At 41.7% G+C, this 24,812-nt stretch overlaps 1 protein-coding gene across 2 annotated transcripts in view; it reads right to left on the bottom strand.

The window, feature by feature from the left end:
• Positions 1 to 24,812, bottom strand: part of LOC107221729 (probable G-protein coupled receptor 158) — a 149,019-nt gene that overhangs the window by 39,089 nt on the left and 85,118 nt on the right. For both annotated transcript variants that reach the window (XM_046740823.1, XM_046740829.1), the window contains 3 exons: positions 16,809 to 16,932; positions 15,169 to 15,312; positions 4,239 to 4,439 (listed from right to left, as the gene is read on the bottom strand). In XM_046740823.1, coding sequence (XP_046596779.1) covers positions 4,239 to 4,439; positions 15,169 to 15,312; positions 16,809 to 16,932 — 469 coding nt within the window. The remainder of the gene's footprint in view (positions 1 to 4,238; positions 4,440 to 15,168; positions 15,313 to 16,808; positions 16,933 to 24,812) is intronic.

The following is a 24,812-nucleotide window of genomic DNA, read 5'->3' as shown; positions in this document are numbered from 1 at the left end:
CGAATCCTTTGACTAAAGATCAGCCTGGCTCGCTGAATTAATTCTCAATCAATGACGAGCGATTTCACCGAATCATGGCGCGAAATATCAATGATTTAAGGGGTAATCGATTACCTCTTTTCCTCTCTTTCTATCTCTGAACGCTTCACTTAGACTCGCATCCGACTTAAGAGCTTCGAACTTAGAGGTTTAACCGGAGCACGTGCGCATGACGATTTATAGCTATACTCAAGTGATGTACGACTTCGTTCTGGCGGCGTGCCAAGAGAAATCTACAGCCACAGCTTAGCATTTAAATGTCTGCGAGAATCTTTCCCTCCGCTTTATATATGTATACAATTATATCGCGTGCATACGCATACGCACCGCTTTTCCGATATTGTTTTCCAATTACTCTATATTTTGCGATATCCCGTATTACTTTCCACCATGGCTAATTAGTTCACTCGACGCACGGTTCAGGATGTCGCTGCGACAAAACGGTGATGATATTCCACCGAATAAATTGCACCTCCTTTCGTACTCTCCTTATAATTATAAATTTAATTAATACAGTGGAAAAATGTAGGAACTCTTCCTATTCCTTTTTCACCAACAATCTTCGGGGGAGGAAGGGGATGATTGATTTTTCCATTACAACAGGGGACACAACCTTTCCAAGTTCCAGCTGCTACGTGACAGGTAAAAGTAATGGCGAGGCAAAAAAAAATTCGCCAACTGAACGAAGTGAGCTTAATTGTAAATGCCGCAGTAGAAGTAAGTGTAACTCGAATCCGAAGTCGTTAAAACGTTGGACCGTTGAATCGTTGGGGATTTTCAGTATTCAGCCAAACCCGCGTAGGCATTTTAAGTATTTGAATAAGGGTATCCTGTATAACTTACCAGCAAATACTCGTTACGTTTAGCTTGAACTTGAAGCAGTTTCTCCGTTACTGACGGAGCACCTGATTAAAACGACGCTTTCATCCGTTCCCGCGCTCCTTTCTCCTGCTCGCAATGAAAATACCCAACAAATTTCCTTTGTAACAGCTAAACTATTTCCCCGAGTTACTTTTTTCCGGCTCAACTACGCGAAACTTCTCGGGTAATATGAGCTCCCTCTCCCTGTCTCTCTCTCTCTCTCTCTCTCTCTCCCATCCTCTCTTCGCGAAAGCGCGACATTATACCTTTACAGCGGTTATTCACGTCGCGCAGTTTCTCGTCGATTACCCTTCGGCTATAGAGGTTGCACACGTACCGTATGTGCAATATATGTATAGACATATACCACGTTTGACCGAAGTCGGCGTTCAAGTCGGCGAGAAGTTCGTTCCCCGGCTGCAGCACTTCTTGCAGGCCATGCAGGGTGGAAACTTTTCATCGAATTTCGCTGCACCGAACGAACAAATCTCTGATCCCACCCAGCCGCGTGACCGGAATCCAAAGAATTTCTGTACTCGCGATCCATTTTCCCCGCAAGTTACAAGTTCTTAATTAGTACGGGGTTCAACGACCCTATGCGGAGGGTAGGTATGTACGGGGTTACGTCGATTACCAACGACGCGGCGGTCATATTTACTACATTCAGTTCAAACGTAATCTAAGTTTCCCCGGCGAACGCGAACCGGCGCGGCGAAGGAAAGTTGAAGGGTGCGAGGCGGTGCTGCAGAGAAATTATATAATTTCAAGGGGCGGATAACACGGCTATTTGAAATCATTACTTCGGATTACTGCGCAGGTCCTTCCTATTTTCAACATACATTCTAGAGCATAGGATACGAACGGTCGATGTTTAGATTGATCGGTTATACGTAAGAACGTGAAACCGCACGATCTGCAGTCCGAAAGGCCGAAACTCCGATTGATCCTGATGACGAAAAGTTTTCAAAGTCAATCGTAGAAATGCCTCAGGTAAATTTCACTCTCAAGATTGGATCCATTTGGAAATGCGAGTCGCATCGGTTATATTTTGAAGTTGATTTGGCAAAGAGACGCATCTGCACGAATGACTGAAAATATAAAACGGCAATCCATGCGTGGCTTCGGTTTAAAAGCTTCGCATTGTTCGACTGAATCCATCCGAACGGTTCTGCACATCGCAGCATGTAATTGGTATTCATTTAATTATCTGCGACATTGCCAATATCGCTAAAAGCGATGGTATATGTAACGACCGATTCGCCTGTAAACGTCCGAAGTTAGAGTGTCAACTCCTTCGGGAAAGTTTGGACCGCTTTCACGTCGAACACACCCAATGAAAATCCAGTGAAAACGACGGGCGTAAATCTGCCTGCCCCGTCCCCGATGGTACGTATTCGATATTTCAAACTTAATCAGGAACGGTCTCGAATTGTTCGAAATACTTGTTATTTGGCTAATTCCCCTTGGGCTGCCAATATAGTGGCGTATAAATTCGATTCAAACCTTCCTAACTTCCTCAACAATTCAGGGAAAAGTTTAACAATGAAAGACTCGTTTGTCACGAGACTCGTGAAAGTCGAAAGACCCCGCGGATATGCCCTCGTTCTCCCATTTTCACCTCTTTGAGGAACGGGCCGACAATAGTATAAGAATATAAATACGCCCTCGCATTTTTGACCGATACCCTAAGGCGATAAATCGGACTGAGGTGAGGCGAAAAAGTTAGCGACCGACTTACTCCGCTTCTCTTCATTACTGTTTACACTGCCATATAGCATCGTGAATTTTCACCAAGCTGGAATTTTTACCTTTTTCGATATTGGTTTTGGAGAGGGGACAGAGAACGCTTTGTAACGTTTGACAGTTTTGAATGATCTCGGTTGAACAAAAGCATACGCGCTTATGCAAACTGGATACAAATAGTACGAACAGTTTGAGCCGTTCTTTTGTCATCGTACACAGTATTTCCCATTATACGACGAAACCTTGCATTGTACTTGTTACAAATATCAACTCACCTAAATTTGACTATGCGCTTAGACATTGTGTACCTACTAAGAACCGTAAAAACTTGCGTATCAATGTTACCCAAGCATTAATCCCCGTGATTTTTCAATTTGGATGTCGCAAGATTTCCGTATGAAAATCAGAAATAAGTAGCACGAGTTCTATATTTGAAAAATATAGCTGGGCAAAAAGTAAGGAAAACTTGTTGAGCACGAATCGTATCAGATCGAACAAGATCTGATTTCCAAGTTCTGTTTCCCTGTGGATACAACGTATATCACACGCGCCCCGTTATCGGGAATCAGAAGGCAAGAGCAAGGAGGATCGTGACGAACGATTTTTCGACAAGAAAAGCGAGAGGTTGAAAAAAGAAAGAGGTTAAAGGATCTGACCAGTCACCGACTAACGTCCTATGCAAGTTGCCGAGTCACGGGAGTCTCTGGGGCCAACAATTAATCATAGATATGCGGTGGAGAGGCAACGTGGTGGAGTATCTACGTTAAAAGTCACCGGGTGCAGGAAGGAAGGTGGCATCTACCGAGAGAGTGGAAGATGTAGAAGGTAGACACGCCGCGCCGGCTGCAGCGAATCCCGTCCGGAGCCATCGCGACGTGACCACCATAAGAAAATGCTCGACTTGTCCAATAATTCACCTCGGTTCTCCAGGGGGCATGCTTGGAAATCGCGGGATTCCCTCGCGGCGGGCTTGTCTCCTCGAACAACTTATCGTCCTTCTCAGAGATTTCACGACGTTACGTCGGACGTCGAATCTCCTCGTCGTCTGCTCTGTCCACGTGGACCTCGGTACGCGAGATTCATTACCTTGAGAGTACGGGCGTTTACGAATGCATTTATACGTTCGGCAAATCGGTCAGCAGTTTGAAGAACTGTTGTTTCGGTCTCTTTTCAATATCTCCCTCCCCGATGAACCTGCATAATAATATCACGCGGAGTCACGTATCAGGAAAACCGACCATGGCGACTTACGATCGACATTTGGGTGTTCTTTTTTTAATCGGTAAATTGTTTTTATATATTGCTCCGCCAAGACTACGTGACGGAATTTGGAATTGGTTTATGGTTGGAATTTTTTTTACACAGCACGTTCCAAGATCTTCCAGTCAGCCCGATTATTCATCTCGATCTTTTTTTTTATTTCAATGTAATATAAAAATGTTGAGAGAGTCGGGGAAGTCTTAAAGAAATCACTTTTTGATAGGCCTCTATTACCCGTCCCCAGAGCCGAGTCTGCAGCAGGTTTGAAAAACGGCACGCGATTAACTCGAGGATTTATCACCGCTCCGAGCTGAAATATAGTGAATTTCCCTTACCTTGACGTTTCCATATTTCCATGTAAAAAGCACGACCGCCGGTAGACAGGCGATTATGCAACACTCGAGAATCAAAATTGCCGTTCTCATCAGCCAGTTGAGTGACACCACGCAGGGAGAACCATCAACGCAGGATTCGCACCCCTCGGCGCAGGGCAGACACTCGAAAACTCCGTCCACAGCGTACTGACTCTCACCGTCCTGGAATCATAATAACAGTTGTGCTTTTTAACGGTCCGTGAAATGTCTTTTATTGTTTCAACGTGCCAACAAACTTCGAGACGAAACGTTGAATGCAATTAAAAATACTCAGTCGATTCTTCTCTATCGTTGAATGCCAGAGAAAAAATACACGCCGTTACGTACCTGATATCAAAAAGCATTACTCCACGTGTCAACGTACGTAGGTGAAAATTTAAAAAAAGAATTATTGTAAAATAATGGGACAAGCCGTTCAAGCAACGGTGAAAAATCGTAGATCAAATGTGGTAAAAGAATCGACACGGTAAGAGTGCGGGGTATAGTTGTAGGTTTATATGGGAATAAACGCAGCGGCCACTTGATCGATAGATGATCTTTAACCTCCACCGCGGCGACCTGCGGTCACCTTTCGCTAACTTTGGCAAACCTCCTGCCGCGGAACCTCATTGATTTATATCCCGGTTATAACTGTACGTATAACGCTTTAGAACGCCGTCGGAAATTGCTCTGCAGGGTTTCTTTTACGGCGAAACGAGCCAATGAATCTAGAAACATAGTGTGAGATTTTTCCGGGATCAATAGCCAAGCTCCTCTCGTCCGTGTCGACCCTATCTCTACTGTTGTTTCCGTTTCTTTTTCTTTCCCCTAACCGAGGATAACGTGAATAAAGTTGACGCGGTCCATACAATTTTTAGCTGCGGTCAGGAAAATCCAAGTCGAGGAAATCGCCTGGCAGGATTTTATCTCCTAAGTCCTGTTTTTCACGGTAGGTATAACACCGTTTTCACCCGGGCAAAAAAAAAAATCCTCTCATTTTTTGACCGCCTGGCCATTCGACCCTATCCGGCGTTCGATCACCATCTAAACTTTCATATTACACTCATAGGTATCAGACTCTTATCGGGTCGTTCAATCATATCCAGGACAGTGCAAACCCTGTCATCTCGCGTGATTAGTCATTCGCACAACAAATGGAAAGTTCCCATTGTTCACCGCGCGATAAAAGAGGGAAGCAACGCTATCACCGTCATCGCGATCTTCCGGCACATAATTGAGTCGCTCAAAGAAATGGAGAAAAACGTGATTATCCACAGTCCGACAACTTTTTGGTTCCCTGGGCTCCTCAATCGTGCTGCAACACTCAACGACGATGGTCGACATCCAACACACCGAGTAGAGAGTCGTCCTGACCATCAGGGTAATGCCCAGACACACCTATAACCTATATTGAGTCAGTGACTGACAAGAGCCTAAGACGCGGACTTCGTTGGGTGGCTGGAGATCGTCTTAGGCTTTCTCTGCCGCGGGGCAATCAGCAGCGGATAATTGGATCTGGTACATTGACCCGATGAAGAGGGAAGCGATAAACGGAGATACCCTCAAAGACGTACGACTTGATTTTCGGAGCCTCGATTACCTGCCAAACTAGACATGAACAACGGCTGTTTGATACTACGTTACCGCATTTTCCGTGACTGCGTCGATTTCCGAGCTTGAAGATGAAGGCGGATACAACGGAGTCCAAGGATACAACCGACCCTTGTTAATAGGAGACAATGGATCCTGTGATGGATGAGCATCGAGGTATGAACACGAAATCACGCTTCGTTCCGGAATGTTGTACTTTCCGAAAATGTCGACATAAGCACCCGGCGAGAATCTTCGTTGGACATAAGTCGGCAGAATTTTGTTGTTGTTTTATTTATCTATTTTTTTCATCATTTTAAAATCTATTCAGAAAGCACCCGTATACACAATGTACGACCAAGCAGGGAATTGTGCCGTGACCGAAGATCGTGCCGACCACATTACGAGCGAACAATAGATTTCGCGAAGAAACCGCCTCCCTGCAAACACCAAATCACGATTCAGTCTCCAAGGTTCTATTGTTGATTCAGCTACGGGAGGGACATTCTCTCTCCGATATCCAAGGCCACACGTATTTTCTTCAAGGTGTCTCGTCGCCATTTATATTTGAAATTCAATTTTCCTTACCCACATATTTCAAACGTGGCTGGAGGTATCCTGTGAGCATTCGCACAAGTCCATCTTCAAACTTTTCACAATCGACGCGAGATTTGATACATTTTTACAGGGCCGAGGTTGAAAAAACTCTCGGCATTCCGAATTCCTCCGACGGAATGAGAATGGAGAGTAATTCCACAAAATTTGGGAACCGAGTTCAGGCAGCTGGCTCATCCGTCAATTCAATTTCAACAATTTCAAGCTATAGTTTATTTAGATCTACCAGAAATCCAACGGTATACCGGTGAGGCGATCCTGAAGCTATTTGGAACCAGATCCTAGATTTAAACAAACTGCAGAGCGACTCTGACCGGAAGACAAAACGTGGGCTCGTAAGCTGGAAATCACCTGTCGCGTAATAATTCAAGATTAAGGAACCTGGGTGAACAATTACCAGCGATAAACGGCGCGTGAAAGGTCGACAAAGAGAACCGAGAGTTCGAAAAAGCTCCGAGTAAATACGCGAGGTAAATTATTTTCTTTTCCCTGTTTTCTTCTCTCGTGACCATGTACAAGATCATACGTATGTATACGTATGCAATTATACATACACATGTAACTAGAGAGCGTAATATAGTGAGCGAGGTATTCACGTCGGCCACACGGTTCTTGGCATTGCCCACCAGCAGTTTACAAATTTACGATCCCTGGCCAATTTTTCGCTCAATAAATTTCACATGGGTCCGAAAACCGGCAAACATACGTTACGCGTGTTTTACCCTTCCCTGGTCAGCAGTGTAGACCCACAAAGCAGATTGCCGCGTTGTCAGCTGCCATACCGTTCGCCCACGGTACACGTCCGGCAAATAACCGCGTTAAAGCTGAAACTTCGGATCCAGCTGACCAGAAGCCAGAGATTCATCATTCATCGTGCAAATTCATCATGCGAGAGTATAACGTGCGCGTCATATACTACGGCGAAATTTCGACATTGTTGAAAGATTTTCGAGAGATTGTGCCGTTACTGGATTGTTACTTCAAAGGGTCAACTACCCTGTCGAAATGAAAAATAAACCGATCTTCGGATGAAGAAATGATGGTCAATTGTATCCCAAGCTATTAACAGCGGGAATACGAAACTCGGAGTGCCGAGCGCAAGTCCGGCAGCAAGTTCAACCTATGTCATTAACTCTGCGAATTGAACTTTGGTCTAGTGTAAACGGTGAGACTTGATCGTACTGTAAGTCACGCATTTATCATTTGCAAGGTGAATGGTGAAGAAGGGTGAAGAAAAAAAAAACAAAATCACTCAAATGCGCAGTCGCGGACACGGGGTGAGAGCAATTTAGTGATCAAATTAGGTACTTCCAACAACGCTGAGTACACAACAAGTGGGTGTAAAAATGAGAAAAACTGAAAATCAGAATGACCAATATTCGGAACGTAAAAGTATCGAAAATTTAAAACAAGGAAAGATCAAAGTGATGAAATTTCACCACGTCAGAAACTCACGGAACTGAAAATCTTTTATCATCCCGAATGTCGCTGTTTCAGATTTTCCAATTTTCTCATTTTCGCACTTTCGGAATTTTCACTTGTCGGAGTAAAAAAAGTAAGTTTCGGACCATTCGAAACTTCAATGTTTAGTCAAAGTTTGATTTCTTTAAACTAATTTTCGCCACCAAAAAATTAGCAATTTCAACCCTGTCCCCATACAAACCACAAACCGCGCTTGCAAACAATTGTGCAACGTCTTAAAAATCGATAATAAAATAACAAGCAAGCAGCAACGATTCCTGTCTTCTCGAGCGAATTCTTTACGCTCGGCATTCGCCCCCGTTTCACATTCAATTTGGATGATGAAACAACGGTAAACGAGTCGCCTCGTTGTCACGATAATTACCTCCGTGCTTTGTTATACCGCGTACCTACGTCTGTTTTATTTATTTCAATTTTTTTGTTCTTTTCGACGCCGCCAAGGGAACGTGAAATAATTATAAACCCCTACCAAGATGGAGATACTCCGTCTTATTTCCGCGTCCTTTAAGTATAATTAGCAGTTCACCGGGGGTGAGCGAGGCAGTTTTCGCGTATCTGTCAATGGCAGATAACGGGGCGTGCAAAGTAAGCTCGAAGCCTGTGGTGCCTCTTTATATTTGCAAAGAGGTCGGTCGGCACTCGCGCAAGGTGAATACCGACCATTCGGCACCCTTGGCTGCGTCGGCGGATGAACTCCTTCAGGATGATCCAGGTAACGATATAAAGCCACGCCCGAGACCGGGACAAAATTAAATCTCCTTACGGTTATTTTATGCGCGAGTTTTCAACGCCTACCAACGCCTACACCTGGCTGCGTAACGCATATTTCCCGCGTACACGTGGATACCGCCTTTACGAGGGGAAACGTTATCTCGGCGGGGCACGAACGAAAGCTTGGACGGTTCGTGATCTCGCGACTTCGCGACTCCCCTTTCGCCTTAGAAAAGGTGAATCCTTACTAGGTACAACTTTGGCCTCCTCGCAACTTCACATCGCACAACCTTTTTCCGTGTTTCTCGATCCCTAACAACCTGAGAGCATTGAACTGTGCAGCCATACTTCGCGGAATAATTTCGCCTCTGGCTGTTACATACGTCGCACTTTAAAGAAGTCGCGACGACTTTAAATCAGTTTTTTCGACGTGTTTAAGGACGTGTGCCGATCCTTAGGACCTAAGCTACGCGTATGTCCATCGTTCTCCGATAGATTCTCAATTTATGAAATATCGTTTGGTATGCTCGGCACACGTTGTACCGTAATTGGAAAACGCGATTTTTTCTTGGCAATAACAGTCAACTTCTTCAGCAACTTCTGCAGCAAAGTTATTTTCCGATATGTGCTCGGATGTGTATTCGTGCATAAAACGCACGTTCCTTGCTATCGTAACGAAGTTGTGATCACACCTCTTATACACCCTGGCAAGGCAGATGACGATATAATGTTCATCCAGTGTACGGCTACGCGGCCAACGATTATTATTGCAAAAACAGTCAGTCTCCAAGCTCTGATAGGTGTACTTCGTTTTCAAAATACATCCGCTTTTTCGCATATTCTTCTTTACTGAGAGATTTCTTTTACTCGATGTTTACTCACTACGCACGGAGATCCCATTCGTTTCTCTAGAGGATATTTAAACTCAAACGGGGTTTCTCGACTAGCTTCTACGACATCGTTAAAGCTAATTGACGTATGGAAGCTTTTGAAGGAGCAGCTTCGCTGGTGGAGAAATTCTTTTCCTGCGTCCGCGTAATACGTTGATATTAAGCCGTCAGTTGCCGCACGAACAACATCACTGCAGTGGATTCCGGCAATAATGCACAAAGTGTACCTCTGTACAAACTTCTCGATGTTGTCAGGAAGTGAGGCTTATCACGCTTACGAAATTAGGGAAAGACACGTCAAAGAGTCACGAGTACGAGAAGGTTTCCAAATTACCATAAAAGAAAGACAACCAAGGCGGAGCGATAGCGGCATGAAGATATACGAAAGTTCCTCTGTGCCGCGGAATTTCGACGCTTGACTCCGTTAAGATCTGCTTACTCGAGTACTTCCTGGATCATCAAACGGAGGAGAAGCAGTAAGATTATGAAAAGATTTACCAACAAAAGTTGAGACACCGCTTGCATCTACGCCACAATCATGCGACACTCGAGTTGTTACCGAATTACAGATTCGATCGCAATCATCGCGCTCATATACGGACGGTAAAAACGCAATGTCGGTAGGATGAATCTCTCTAATTGTAAGTCTGTGTCTTAACTACGTGTCGATTTCGCGCTACGCGTGATGTGCAGGTCGAATTATACAAAGTTACGCCTTGTTTCTTGCCCGTTGAAATTGAATCCTGGGTGTGAAACGAATTCTTCAGCTATTGTCCGAGAGGTTGAGTTGAACCAGTCACTCACCCTCGACGCTCCATCCTCGAAACTCCCTTGGCAAATGTTTGCCGAATTAGTAGTCTGGAGTGGGTCGTTGCCAGTGCGGAGTCCTCGTTGTCACGTTAATCGTAACCTAAATCTCGCGAGTACTCGTATTTTGTAGTTAGTATGACCAAGTAATTACCTCAGGTACCTCCTGCATCCCTAGGGCCTGTTGCTCCTCTGGGAACAATTCTTGCTAGCTATTCTCGCCTCCATATTTCATGGAAACTCGTCTGCCGTTCCCTCGAAAATCAAAACCGCAGTATTTGCTCCTGGGATTTTGCCTATTTGTTCGTCCATCAGCCGTTGAAAATGGATTCTGGAGTTTCGATAATTCGTAGAAATGGTTGAATGTAAATTCTGGTATTCAATTGCAAATCGTCATATTTTCCAACAATTTAAACCATCGGTTCTAGAATTTGGAGGAGATATTACAGTTGCGACGAAGTGATAAAAAATTGATGCCATTTATAATGAGATTTCTTTTACCTGAATTGAAAGAAATATAATTAGTGAACAAGTATCAAGTCTGAAAAATCTACGATAGTTGTTAATTTCGGACAAGAGAAAAAGAAAGAAACAAAAAATGATTACAGTGTATTGCAGGTTATTTGGGAGAAATATTTTCATAAATTCTAGTATGTCCAAATGACGCACGTTTTAATTCTGAGACGAAAACTTCCAGTTCTGTTTCGGATTTTTATCCAAGTCCTTTCTTTACAGCCAAGGGCATGATATCCTGTTGTTTAATGAAACGTGGATACGAGATACGTAATATACGAGAGAAAAAATTTCAGCTGAAAAGGGAGGCGCGACAAGAAGAAAAAAGAAAGGTAAAATCCAGCTAGCACTCACGAGCACCCGTGGGAAGATTCAATTTGGTGTTGAAGGAAGCTCAGCGCAGTTGCAGGTTTCTTCAACTTTTTCCAAGTCTATGGCCCAGGGGCTCTGCCGGAAAACAGCTCGCGGAGTCGATTTATACGGAGGCAAAGCCCTTGCATTAGATTGTTACGCCGAGTTCCTGACGAGCGAAGCCCTTCGGCTGCTGTTGTTACATTTCAACTCCGTGCACGCTCTGCGTCGAAACCCCGGCTTCCTGTCCTCCCTCTCGGTTTTTTCAGAACAAAGCCAGAGAAGAAAAGAGCTCAAGTTTCGTTCCGTTCTTATCCGTCAGCTATTTAATTCAACTTGAAATGCGAAGAAGAGAAACTTTCCACTCTTCTACTGCGTAAATTAATTGGTGATATAAGGAGAAAAAGATTAAAAAATCAGACAAAAAAGTGAAGAAAGGGAGAAAAACGTGAAGGAGAAAAACGTGACGCAGAAAAAATACAGGTGACGAAAAGTGGAAAAATGGACAAGTATACGCTGAGAAAAAAGAGTTAGACTTCCTCTGTGCCACCGATGAAAATCGAGCCTATCGTCCCTTGGCTGGTTTTCAAAATGACGCTACTCCACTGTTCGAGACCGGATTGGCGCCTTGGACTTCAGGTTTCGACGTTCCGAGTGACTTGAGAAAGAGCAAGGAACCACGTATTGTTAATTTGCGATATTCAGAGTGACAAGACTCTACAGTTATCGCTAAGCTAGCCGAGCCAATACCATGAATGATATGTCGAAAACTGAAGACTCTTCTTGAGAATGAAGACAAGTCTTGAGAGGGCCCCTTCCTTCTCGATCCTCCAGAAAAGAGCGAACCGCTATAAATCAAAACTGACATCTCTCCGGCATCTTGTTACATGTGAGCAGGGTTGCCTGGCACTTGTTTCATAAAAATCTAAAATCAGTTAGAATCGAATTAGAATAAAGTATCTACAGATTATCCGCTGCAAACATATCGCGAATTATTATAATTTATAAATTCTTATTTCGCTAGGTAACGCGCATTTTGTCATCACGACACTTTCTCTGTGGACTGTAAAGAAAACTTCGCACACCCCCCCAGAGATTCCCGTTTCTGCAGGTAGTTTTAACGGTAAGCGAAGCATAGACAAAAGGAAGAGCAAACGACGAGGCGAGTATGCGCAACTTTGAAAATTGCCATTTTTATGGAACTGATCCGGAACGGAATTGACGGCTGACACTAAAGCCTCCGACTGGCGGTTTCTTTCATAATCCGCTCCTCGCACTGTAACCTCAGGGCTGTAAGTTTACGACCGGATACTTCGGAGAGTTGCGATCCTCGACCGGACGTGGTGGCGCTGAAAGTAGCCTTGAATTTCCGGTTGGCAGTTAACGGCGGTGCGAGGTGCCGGATTCAATAACGTTTGCCCCGCCAGTCGAATCACTCTGGGGTGTGAGGAGGGGGTAGAACTCGATACTAAACGAAAAGCCGCGTGAACTGCGGGGGCCGGATAGAACGAGAGAAAGAGAGAGAAAAGAAAAAAGGGATGGTGAGAGAAACAGAGAGAGAGAGAGAGAGAATGGAAACGCCAGCGTAAATCGGCCGATAATAATCAAATTGGCGTCTGAAGGGGTTCGACGCTCCTTGAATTCTCCCTACTTGAGGGAAATGCGGAGAATAGCTTCCGAGTTAATTTATAGTTTAGGATAAAATCGTCAGGCATGTCACGTAACATTTCCGTAATAATAATTAAGCATAATAATAATTACTAGCTATCACGCCATCGCTTGCGATAGCGATGCCACTAACCAGCAGCGTCGAAGAGAGGGAACATCATCTTGGCTCATTGATCGCCGAGAGTCGATGACGGTTGTACGGAAATAGATAATAGATAGACGAACTTCGTTCGTCAAGTGTCGAATTCTCGAACTCCTCGAAGAAGATTACTTCGTCTTGTGAGCAGACGTAACTTTGATAATATTACACTATTTCTGTAAAGAGATGTTTCCTCGAAAGGAGAAACCTATTCGGTTGTATACTTATACGAATTTCGTTACCTAATTGCCTGTGTCTATTTTTCCAAAAAGTTGAAGACACTTACATCGTGCTAAAAACGAGTTAAAACCTTGGTAACTTCGCTATTAAGATGTTACCTTTCGCAAATGTGTGTGTATAAGAAATTTTAGAGGTGAGTTCTAAGCTCTGACAATAAGATGTGACGCGTGGATAATTTCGCACTCCTTAAATGATATTAAGCAAAGCTGTTACCGCAGCTGAGTGAAAAGTCCTGCTTGGGTAAAGGGGATAATTTGTGAGGCGAACTCTCGAGACGTCGTCGGAGAATCCATGTATCCCTACGACCGTGGCTAACCTCGTGAAACCAAACCCAACTCGGTGTAACCCAGGCTGATTCAACGTCGTCTCAAGCTTTCAAGAGCTTTGCGTGCCTTGCCGGAATGTATTGTAAGATTCCTCCTTTAAAGATTTTATCTTTCTTTTTACTTTCCTTTTCTTTTTCTTTCTTTTTTAGCTTCAATCTTTCGATTGAAGTTTGATATACAAGCCTGTACATCGTTTCTTGATAAACCGAGTACCGATTAATGAGGACACTTCGATCCGAGACGAAATTATTCCCCAGCGTAAATATCATATTATGATGAAAATTAATAAGAAACTCGCGAAACCTCTTCAGCGAAAAGAAATCAGAAGGTAAAAATTCACGCAGCGAGGATCTTTGACATTATATTTGTATTTTGACGAAGAGACGGGAGTACAGTTATGACACTTGATCAGCGTGAATTTCGTAAAGTTGATTCATCGATGCAATTATAGGATAACTCATTATTGCACAACTTTATGATCATACAAAATTCAACAAGCCGTAAGAAAGCAAACCGTATTTAACTCGAGTTCTGGGAACTGAACTTTGTTATTCTAAAGTTGTAAAATAGCAATTTTTTACACAACGTTTCGTTACGCTAAAGTTTCTGACTTAAATTTCGCAATACTTGTTATTTTATTTTCAAGAGAAAATATGCACACATCTCGATGGTCTGTTCCCTTTAATCGTATACTACGGAAATAAAATCTGTTCCTGATTAAAACGTGAGGAGAATATTTTGTTTTTGTACAAAAGTAGGTATCCCACTCTTGGTGCAGGCTTCAAAGAAGTGAAAAGTAAAAACTTTTTTAATTTACAAACGGTTTCGTAGCATCACGCGCGCTAGGCATTCTGCAAATTGACCGAGAACAGCACTCTGATATTCCGTTTATACTTTCATTCCGTTTGTAACTCATGCTCTGTAAGAAAACTTGTAACAACGTGTTGATACGAGTGAAAATTTTTAATGTGCATTGTTAGAATCCTTATGTACAATGGAAATCTACCAGGGATCTACTGTTTCTGAGGAGAATATCTTTCGAGATAAACGTGATCCTCGACCAAAGTTATTGCCCGCTAGTAGGCTACCAGAAGTTTCTCTGTATGGTTGTTGTTTCTCTTATTTTTTTTTTTTTTTTTTTTTTTCATTGTTCACGAGTTCAAAACTTCTCCCCGGTCGGTCCAACAGCGTCTTTGACGAGCCAATACCGAAGTCAGAATAAACGCTCGTTGTGCAAGTTCCATGCTGCTTGACTTCGCGAAGTATTACAAGAATCCCATCAGCCTAAAGATGAAATACGAAAAACGGATCGAGAGAGGCAAACAATTTTCAAAGTATTTCCCACCGAATGAGTTCAATAATTTAGGCCATGAGTTCTAAAGGACTTTGCAGCTGGTCGCGGTTAGTCTCGCCTGAGATAACTCAAAGCTTGTCTTACCAGGTCAAATAATTTCGGCAGCAGCTTCCCGTTGTTCAACAAACGCTCCACTGGCATCGAATTTTTTTTCGGTTTGTCGTTATAGTGAAATATTTTTAGGAAATTTAATTTTTTTTCCAAATTATTCGCTCGCAGAACTTACCATCATTAATTTCTCGTATTCTTCCTCGATCACGGTACCATTGTAGTATCGCGTTGTTGACTTTGTCTCCGGATAATAAAAGCCACGTTTGCAAACGCACCGATAACTTCCCCTGCGAAAACCAAGTCCGGGTATGGCGACGCACTGAAACAAGAGCATAAATCGTGCAACATTGTTAATCGTTAGAACATATTTGTACCGAAAATCTGAATGGTTTATGGATAAGTGAACGATTACGTTGTTCGAATAAATATATAAAATAAAAAAAAAACAATTCTAAAACTATTTTCCATTTTTTCCAGTAACTTCAGTTTGTTATCCTCAAAATCTCTAATCTCCAATCTTACATTGATCATATATACATATTTTGTGGATAAAAAATACCCTTGAAACATTCTAAGTGAAAGAAGCTTGTGAATAAGAATACGTTGCAAAAAAATCATTAAACACGTCCAATTTGGCGATAGTCAGATGACTCGAAAAAAATTAGCAATCAAATCTCGTTCTTTCGCACAAGCAAATACTGTTGTGTCAAACGGCGCGTTATAATATCAGTGAAGTTCAAGCGAAGCCCCACTTCTGCCACGTGGGTTGGAGAGTACAAAATATAATCCAACGATAAGCCGGCCAGCCCGGACAACAAATTTTCCAGAATAATTAAAAAAAGAGCAACAATAACGGTGCCCAGTGCTTTCTGCCTTCAGATGGTAGATTGGGCGTGACGTTCGAGTTAATTGCAAAAGAGAAAAACACAACTCTCAGAGAGTTATGCGAGAGGTAAAAATATGTCAAGTTAAAAAACAGTGTAATAAATAATATCGTTGCAATCCAATTTCAAGCATTCAATCCTACTATAACATTTAATTGCATTTTCTGTCAAAAGGAACGGTACGTTTTGGAACAGATATCGAATATTTGACTCCTGTCTTTACCAACCATTTCATCAGGTGTTTCGGCAACCTTTGAAAATATTAATTAAACATTGACCTACGTTCAGAAATCGAAATTCCTCTCTCATTTGGAACGAAATTTTTCGTCAATCAATTTGACCGATTACTTTTATCCGTTTTTACTCATACGTCGATATCATAGAAAAATATACCACGAAGGAAAAAGAGTCTAGTAAATCCATGTTAGCCAATCGATCGATGCACCTTCTGCTAGTTATCGAGTCCGCAGCTCCACGTCTGTTACACCGAAAAAATCCAATGCCCTCCGAGTTTGGGAAAAAGTATATGAGAGAATGGTCCCGTAGCCAAGATTAGCCAGAGTCGCCGGGAGTTGGAGTGGATTAGGCGAGCCAAGCTTGATTAAAACAAATGTTATTTATCGCGGCATGTGCCCGGCATTCGAAACCAAATTGTGCTCCCTCCACTTGTTACACGATTTATTAATCCCAGCCTACCTACGTGGCTGCAGAAGACGAGGGCAAGGTGAGAATTTATCCCTTTTTATCTACCCGTGTAACTTAATTCCTCGTATTCAACGCTGCTCTATCATTGCTTCCGACAATTCCTGCAAATTGGTCATTGAAGGACGAGGATTTTCTACGCGATATAAGCGATAAAAAAAATGAATGACAACCATCCAGAAAACGAAGGAAAAGGGAAAGGAAACTATGGGACATAGCTTCGCCTCACCTCGGTTGTTCGTTTTTTGCACTTATCACTGGCGGCGAAAATGTTGAGCTGCGTCGATCCAGGGGGAAGAGGGCACTGATCAATATCAACTCTCCGCAAGTCGATGTCGATTCCACTTGTGCCCCTGTAACAAGAAACGAAAAAAAAACTTATTTGAATACGGCAGAAGCAACAGAAAAGGAAGTTTGATTATTTAAGAGTAGCAGAAATCCTGCGGCGTTTCGTGTAATATGGAAAGAAAAAACCGACGAAAGAATATACGTAAAACAGCATTCCTGGAATATGATTTGAAACAGCATTGAGTCGTTGCGCAAAAATGTCCCATTTCTTATTTTCATCCATCAGACCGAGGCTACCTCGAAAACATCTCTTGCGGTGTTACACTTTTTCTCAAAATCAGAATGCGAGACTCGCGAAATGTCAATTCTCCAAGGATCACGTCTAGTCGGTATGCGATACTGTTTTCATATTCTGTGGGTATGAAATTCAAGAACACGGTGCTCTGGACCGTGAGAGTAAATTTTTTTAGAAGACAAATATCACCGAATAAACGATTGACAAATATAATTCCAGGACAATTCACGTATTTTCGGAAAACGATATGCTTAAAAAAATAAATAGCGTTGAAGCAGTTTCTTTTTTTCGTTTTGAAATCCACTCAGCAGAGATTGGATATTATTTTTCCTTTAAAATACTCGCTCACCCGATGAGTATCGACAAATTATTAATCATCCAAAGTTTTCGTACATGGAAATGAAAAGTTCCAAATATCAAATGCAGTGTTCAAATAGCTTTCGCGGATGTGCTTCCCGAGAGACTCTTGACACACTTGAATGATCTTAAAGCTGAGCACCTACCACTTGCCTTGCTTTAAATTCACTCTAACGCGGTAGCAAGAATATTTGATCAATTCGTAGAATTCTCTAACGAGATTCTTCTCTTCCATGCTGCTTGCCAAATGACAATGAAGTGAGTCAAAGAAAAAAAAATAAGTAGAATACTTAATTACAATAAACTTAACCACTTGGAATGATTTCTTTGCGAAAAACTCATATCGGTATTACTATAGAAAATTTCTTCGCAAATGATCGAAATGACGTCGAGCAAATTTTCGCCAATAATATTTAATCTCGAATGTAAGTTTGTGAATCGTTTTTACTTCACGATTGCAATATTGCAATGTTTTGCGTGAATTCGAATTGAAGCTTATAAAATTGTCGAAGACTGGAAGCCGCTTTATTGCCCTGTTATTTCGCCTGTTTCTTTGTTAGTAATTCTTGTATTTTATTAATACACTCTTGGCTTTATATCCATATATGTTCGTGTTAATTGTCTTTACGCCATTTCTTAATCTTTTTTACGTACGCTCGTAACGCTCTCGCAATTGAACATTATAAATATACATTGTGTCATATGATCGGAAATTTTATTCATTAAATCGTTTCTTTTTCGGTTACTCCGTCCCTGACGAGTCTACTCTGATTAATCTAACCTTGTTTTATAATTTGGGCTTTTCTTTATGTTTCTCGCAAATTGCCTTGTATCTTTCCATTCGATTGAATAAATAAACCGTCACATTCTTCAGACACGAGTTTGCTGAAATTAATTTCCCGTTTTCGACGGAATCTTTTCAAAGTAAGTAATCACTCTTTTTTGTAATCTATTTAGTTTCCCAAACTCTCTATCTCCCTTCCATTACTTCTCCTTCTCTCTTACTCCGTAAATACACGGGCTCTAAATCGCTCGACAAACTTTCCGGAACGTAAAAGTCCGGCTGACTATTCTACAACGCTGCAAGTTCTAAAACAAGGAGTTTAAAGTTTGCATTGCGGAATGCTTGACTGGATAGCAAGTAAAAAAAAAAAGAAAAAAAAAACCGAATGGTTTTCTTTGCCCAGAGATGTCTCTTCCGGGGCGAATTTGTTCCTGTTATACAGTTGGTTCCGCCTCGCTATCCTAGAAAAGTTCAAAAACCCAAAATACCGTGATGCGAGTAATAACATTATCGCCAAGACGATTGACTTGATGTCCGATCGGTAATATTAATAGATCAACGAATCAACGGGTACAGCTTGCTTATATTGTAGACATTATACGGAACCCACGGGAGACTGAAATTCCAGGAAGAAAAATGGTTCTCTCGTCTAAATGGACAAAGTGACGGTTGCGCGTCAAGTATCAGGGGATAAAATGCGAAAATTGGCAATCCGATGTTATCGATCAAAACTTAACTGATCCGTTGGCTGTAAGTTGATACGTTTCGAACCGTTGAAGGAACGGCGAGAGGAAGAAAACGGAAAATGACTGATTGACACTAATTGGAAAGTGAACGAGACAGTGACAGGTTCGAGGAACAAACCAAAGGCGTGTGCTTACTGCTCGAAAGTTGAACGAGAAGAGCTCGTCGAGTACGGGACTATGTGGCTGGGATACATGTACATATACATATACATTATACATGTATATATAATATAAGATAAAGGTATGCAGACCACGTCACCCATTCGTCTAATAAATTGGACTTTGGAGGGATAATCTTCTTAACGAGTAAGAATATGGAAAAATCTCCGCAGAGGTACATCAGGGGTTATTCATATAACAAACTACGTACCTAGGTATTTTATTTTAGTTCCAGTTTCCGCACCCGATTAAATTACCGACCCTGTATGTATTTGCTCGACTTATCCGCCCCGTATTCTCGGGCATTAACAACTCTTGAGAGAATTTTTATTGTCCTCACCTTGACTAGAAGTTTCGCAGGACGCACAAGGGAAAACTTGCCCCAGAAAGTAGCGTCGAGCTAAGGACGAATTGGAGCTTCAGCTGTAGGCAGCAGGAGCGGTGCCGGCAGCAGCTTAATGGCCTCCTGTTATTAACGAGGCCTCGTAATGAGATGAAGATAAGAATAGCGAAACGGGGGAGGGAAGCGACGGGTTGGGACAATGTTTAACCATGTTTTCGGCGAAACTGCGTAGGTACCCAGTGCTTCTCGAATTTCGTTACACCCTCGGGCAAACTATTAGATTTCAATGATATAACACGAGACGTGATTCGACGTCAGACTTTATATAACAGCGCAGACGTCGACCGAATCCGAACCTGACAATTTCATCGACACCCTTAAATGAGGCTAACGAAGTTGAATTCCTCTGACAAGAAATTCAACATCACTTTCAGTTAATTCCTAAAATTGAGACAGACGAATCTAACTCTACACTTGACGATAGATTAAACGTCGTGTAATTGAATTTCAAAGTACTGTAAGCGCGAAATTCACTACCGAGATAGACTACGAAACACCCTGCCACTTGTAACATTTGGAAAAGCAGGCGAGTAGTTTACTCTTGAATTTTGAAATCTAATCAGCGTGCGGCCTGCCGATGCATGAAGTATGAACAATGCGTTGAATCTCTGTACAAACGTATAATGGCATTCGATAAGACATCAAGTGGTTGACGAGATTGACGAGATTGACGAGCTAGACGTCGATGCCCTCCAAGGGGTGCCGATAGCAATTTTTTGAAGGTACAGACTGACTTACGTATTAACGTATCACCTTTTTTCATTTTTCTTGGAAGTGAAAGTAGAAACGATACGAAAAAGAAAATCTCAAACCTCCATTTTAATGTATGATAATGCATAGACATATAATGTATGATTTTATATCAATTATTGAATCACTTTTGTAGTTTAACGTCGTTGTGAAGACGATGCGATTTTCACCCTGACGTAATATTTCGTTCTAGTTACAAATGAAAATTCATTTTTTCACTTCGACGTATCGCTCCAATGAAACAACTATGTAATTATTCGTCAAATTCGTACGATCGGTAATGAAAAATACTACTCGATACCAACCATATTAGGCGATAGCTGAAAATTGCGATAATAAGAGATTCCTAAATTTTTCCAACCATAAAAAATGCATGGAAATCTTTTATTCCAAAGAATTTCATCGATAAAACCAATTTTGTAAAGTGAAGAAGAAGAATTTTGTCTCTCAAGTGCCTGATCACTGCGGTTATTCTACGGGAAATTTTTTCTTACTACATCACTCGCTTTTTTTCGCCGAAAAGTAAATTATCCAACAATATTTCCACCGCGATTCTAACAACCAGCAGGATCATGTTCGCGGCGATAGGTTAAAGAAACGATAAGCGCCTCTCGCGTAGATATTCATCGTTTTTCACACAGCATAATGATATACGGTGTCCGTTTAACAATGCCGCAAGAACAAGCCTCGATTTAAAATAGAGCGGCATCAACCAACGGCGGGGGGGGGGGGGGGGGGGGGTTCCTTACAGACCTCGTATACATACCTATGCGTAACAGACGTTTTCACGTTTATAGCGCCCAAGTCGTAAATTCCTAAGCGACGGAGCTCGCCTGTCAAAATAGTTATTACAATCTTAAGTTACGCTTGAGTGAATTCCTCGGAAGAAAATCTTTCACAAAAGCATACGCCGCACCGTCTTCCTTGCGGTTCCTAATTTACTTCCCCAGAATTCGTTCTTTCTTCTCTTCTCGTCGTTGAATATCAGGTATTCCCACGTAATAAGAAAGGAAGAGAAAACCGTCGGAGTTGTTCTAACTTCTAAAAATTGTGACACGACATTCTTGTTTTACCGAATGCAGGCAGGTTTCGCGAAGCCACGCGGCTGTTCGTCGTCTCTATCTTCGAACCCATAGCAATTTTCTCATCGCGAGGTAATTTCCATCGGGCCGTGGCTCTAATATAATATCAACGACACTGCAACACCTGGATATCCTCGACCTCGCTTGCAATACTTCTTGAAAACTCTTTAACAAGTTATACATCGCAGCTGGTTGCAGACGTAGTTTGAACCCCAGTGGCCTTCGACGTACTTAGTTTGTGGTAAAACTTTCCCAACCGATATACAGGTATACATATACGGTGGTAGGTTAGACGGATGCGAGGAAATGCAGTGCCTGCGGAAATCCAAGCCTCTACCTGCGTATTCTCGGTGCACCCCTTAAGTTCTCCTTAAAACTTGTCAAAGTTCATTCGATGCTGGGACCCTCGTGCTCCTTTTATCATTCACGGGTCGTTTGAACGCGGGCTAACCCAAAAGTTCTGGCACTTCTAGTTTTTTTTTATGCAAAAGTATTCCCTGAAGTTTAAATATTGAGAAATATACAATTAATATATCTGTATATTTTTTTTTGAAATCGGATAGCAAGCTGTTCTAATTTTGAAAATTGTTAAAAATTGAATTGGTCTTTTCAAGAAAATTCGTTTCTCGAAAGTCAATAAGTCTTTAGATGGAAAATTAATGTAGGGTAACGAAAAACGTGAGAAAACTGACCTCGATCGATAGAAAATTGAAAAAAACTTACCCTTTTATTGGAAGCGCTTGCAGTGACCAGATGTATTGTTCGAAAAATTATTCCGTCACAAGTAAAAAAATTATTTGAACAAGGTACAATAAAACCGAAATGCCTCCGCGTCAAGGTGATTCAACACAAGTTCGAGTTCAACTTGAAGTGAATCAACCTCTGTCGATTAAAGGTGTGATTTGAAATTACAAAGAGACGCGTAACTGAACAGAGAATAGCACTCCGAGATAAAAGCTTTCCTTTCTATTAATTATGTATCCTTCCTTCTCCCCGGTTCGTCCGCTTGTGTACACCTTCAAACCCTCTCACTCGGATTAGAAAATCTTGAGAGAAAACTGGTTCGTAGAAAAGACATTGATCTCGCCCGCACATTGAGGGAGAATCTTTTATTCAATGAAGAAAGAAGAGGGAAGAAAGTGAACGGAAAAACTGAAAGGACGGAAGCAAGTCGATTGCAGTGGAGATGGAAAAAAATCAATCTCACCCGAAGTAACGGGATTTCACTAATGATTTCAGTATCATGTGTATACACGGAAGAGGCTTACGGTTAGATCCGCGAGTCGGTAATAAACTGACGAACAGACACGACTTGTTTTGTTAAATCCGAATATAATTGCCAATCCGAGGGTCGGTATGTTATAGGTATAAATTAACCACCTGCGGTGTGATTACGCTCGTCGGGATTGAATTCGGAATGTAATAATACAGCAACACTTGGCTGTTAATAATTTTATTCGTTTATTTTTAACGATGGCAATCGGTGATCGCACAAAATCTATATTACATAGATTGACGCCAACCTGAATAATAGGGCGTATCGAAAAACCACATTTTTCGAATTTCGACAAAGTCTAGTGTGGAAAATTTCGATCTTGATAGAAAAAATAAAGTGATTTCAAGGAGAACATTTTTGGATAATATTTTCAAATTGAGCAAACGGTTTTTAATTTGGGAATTACCTTAATACAGCCTTAAACGCCATTTTTGGCCATTTGGCGGCAATTTGGAAGGGGGGGGGGGGCAGGTACCGGAAGAGGGGAAACGGGGTAGACCAGTTAAATTCCGATTTCACTCCCCTACAGCTATATTTTGAAAAAAAAATGTACCGGTATTGACTCGTCTTGTTTTTCTTACTTTATTCAAGAAAATTTGACTGTATTAAGGAAATTCCCAAATTTAAATACGTTTTCTCGAGTTGAAAATATGAACGAAAATGTTCTCCTTGAAATCGCTGTATTTTTTCGTCAAGACCGAAATTTTCCACACTAGTCGGTGTCGAAATTCGAAAAACATGGTTCTTCGACACACTCTATCGAATACCCCACCGATGGCTGTATCGTTGGCGGAGCCGCGCGACGATGCACGCTAGTTTCATTATAAATCCCTGAAACGTGGAAATCCCGGGGATCCATAAAACCCGAACGCCTGCTAAAGCCTTGCGACACGAGCCTTGGCACGACCGACTTTATCCCGGATTCATTTTCCTATTGTGAATGGTAAAACAGGCTGTCAAACGTACCCCGGGATTTCCACGGCTTCGCGCTGGTTTCGCCAATACACGTGATCAACAAATATACATATGTACGTATGCATACATACACATACAATATATACGTACAGCTGTACAGAATACGTATGCGGAAATTTTTGTACAAGCAGAGAAAAATATGTGATACGTATAAAAATTCATAACCCATATGCATATAACATGATTCGCACTCGGATATAGAAGCTTCGCCAAAATTACACTATGTAAATTCCGGCTCTGGATGTCTTACACATAACTTGAGCACAGACGACTGGGGGCAACGAATTGAATAATAAACGTTATTTTACTGTGGAAACGACGAAGGTACGTTAAAAAGATACGAGCGAAACTTGACCAAAGTAAATCATGGTCGGAATGACATCTTATGCTACGCGCCTGCTTGTTATCCTTCCAAAAAGTACAACAAAATTAACACAACGAAAATTAACGATAACCTTCTAACTTTCGCGAAGGCGTTAGCTCGTCAAATCAAAATTGCGTATTTGAAACATACGTGAATTTAGTACGTATAACCGATTCTGTCACTGCGAAAAATAAATTGTGCCAAATGGAGAAACGAACGACTTAGAAAAGATGAAAAAAAAAAAAAAATAAAAAAAAACAACAGAAGATTTCACAGACGGGCGAATATCGATCGAATCTATAACTTACGAACGAATTTCAATACGTGAATATAGAAGGGTTGAGACCAAGATGAAGAGTATAGGTACGAGCTTGATTAGACAATCTAATATTACGTGAATAAAGTGCGGTGTAAGTCGCAACGCGTCTTAACCCTTTCAGTCACAGTGAGATGCTCAGCCTTAGTCTTATCACAGTTTACTTATCATCGATATTACAGAATCATCGAATTTCAATTGTTTTTTCGATTTTACATCAGCCATATTGAAGCCACCATCTTGTATTTAGAAATTATCAAATTCTGTAATCAGCGACCGCAAAAACCCTCGAGTAACAAAATTCAGGCCAAAATATCGAGTTGAAAAATGTAAGACCGAAAGGGTTAAGAATACCAACTAACCGTGCCTCGCATTGTTAGCCAAAACTACGCGTTGGCCATCTATGCCAGTACTATACGCACCGACGCTTGGAAGTCT

The sequence above is a fragment of the Neodiprion lecontei genome, chromosome 1 (genome assembly GCF_021901455.1).
Source record: "Neodiprion lecontei isolate iyNeoLeco1 chromosome 1, iyNeoLeco1.1, whole genome shotgun sequence".
NCBI classification, from domain to species: Eukaryota; Metazoa; Arthropoda; class Insecta; order Hymenoptera; family Diprionidae; genus Neodiprion; species Neodiprion lecontei.
Note: the sequence above shows the minus strand (reverse complement) of the source record. Positions and strands in the feature narration are given on the sequence as shown.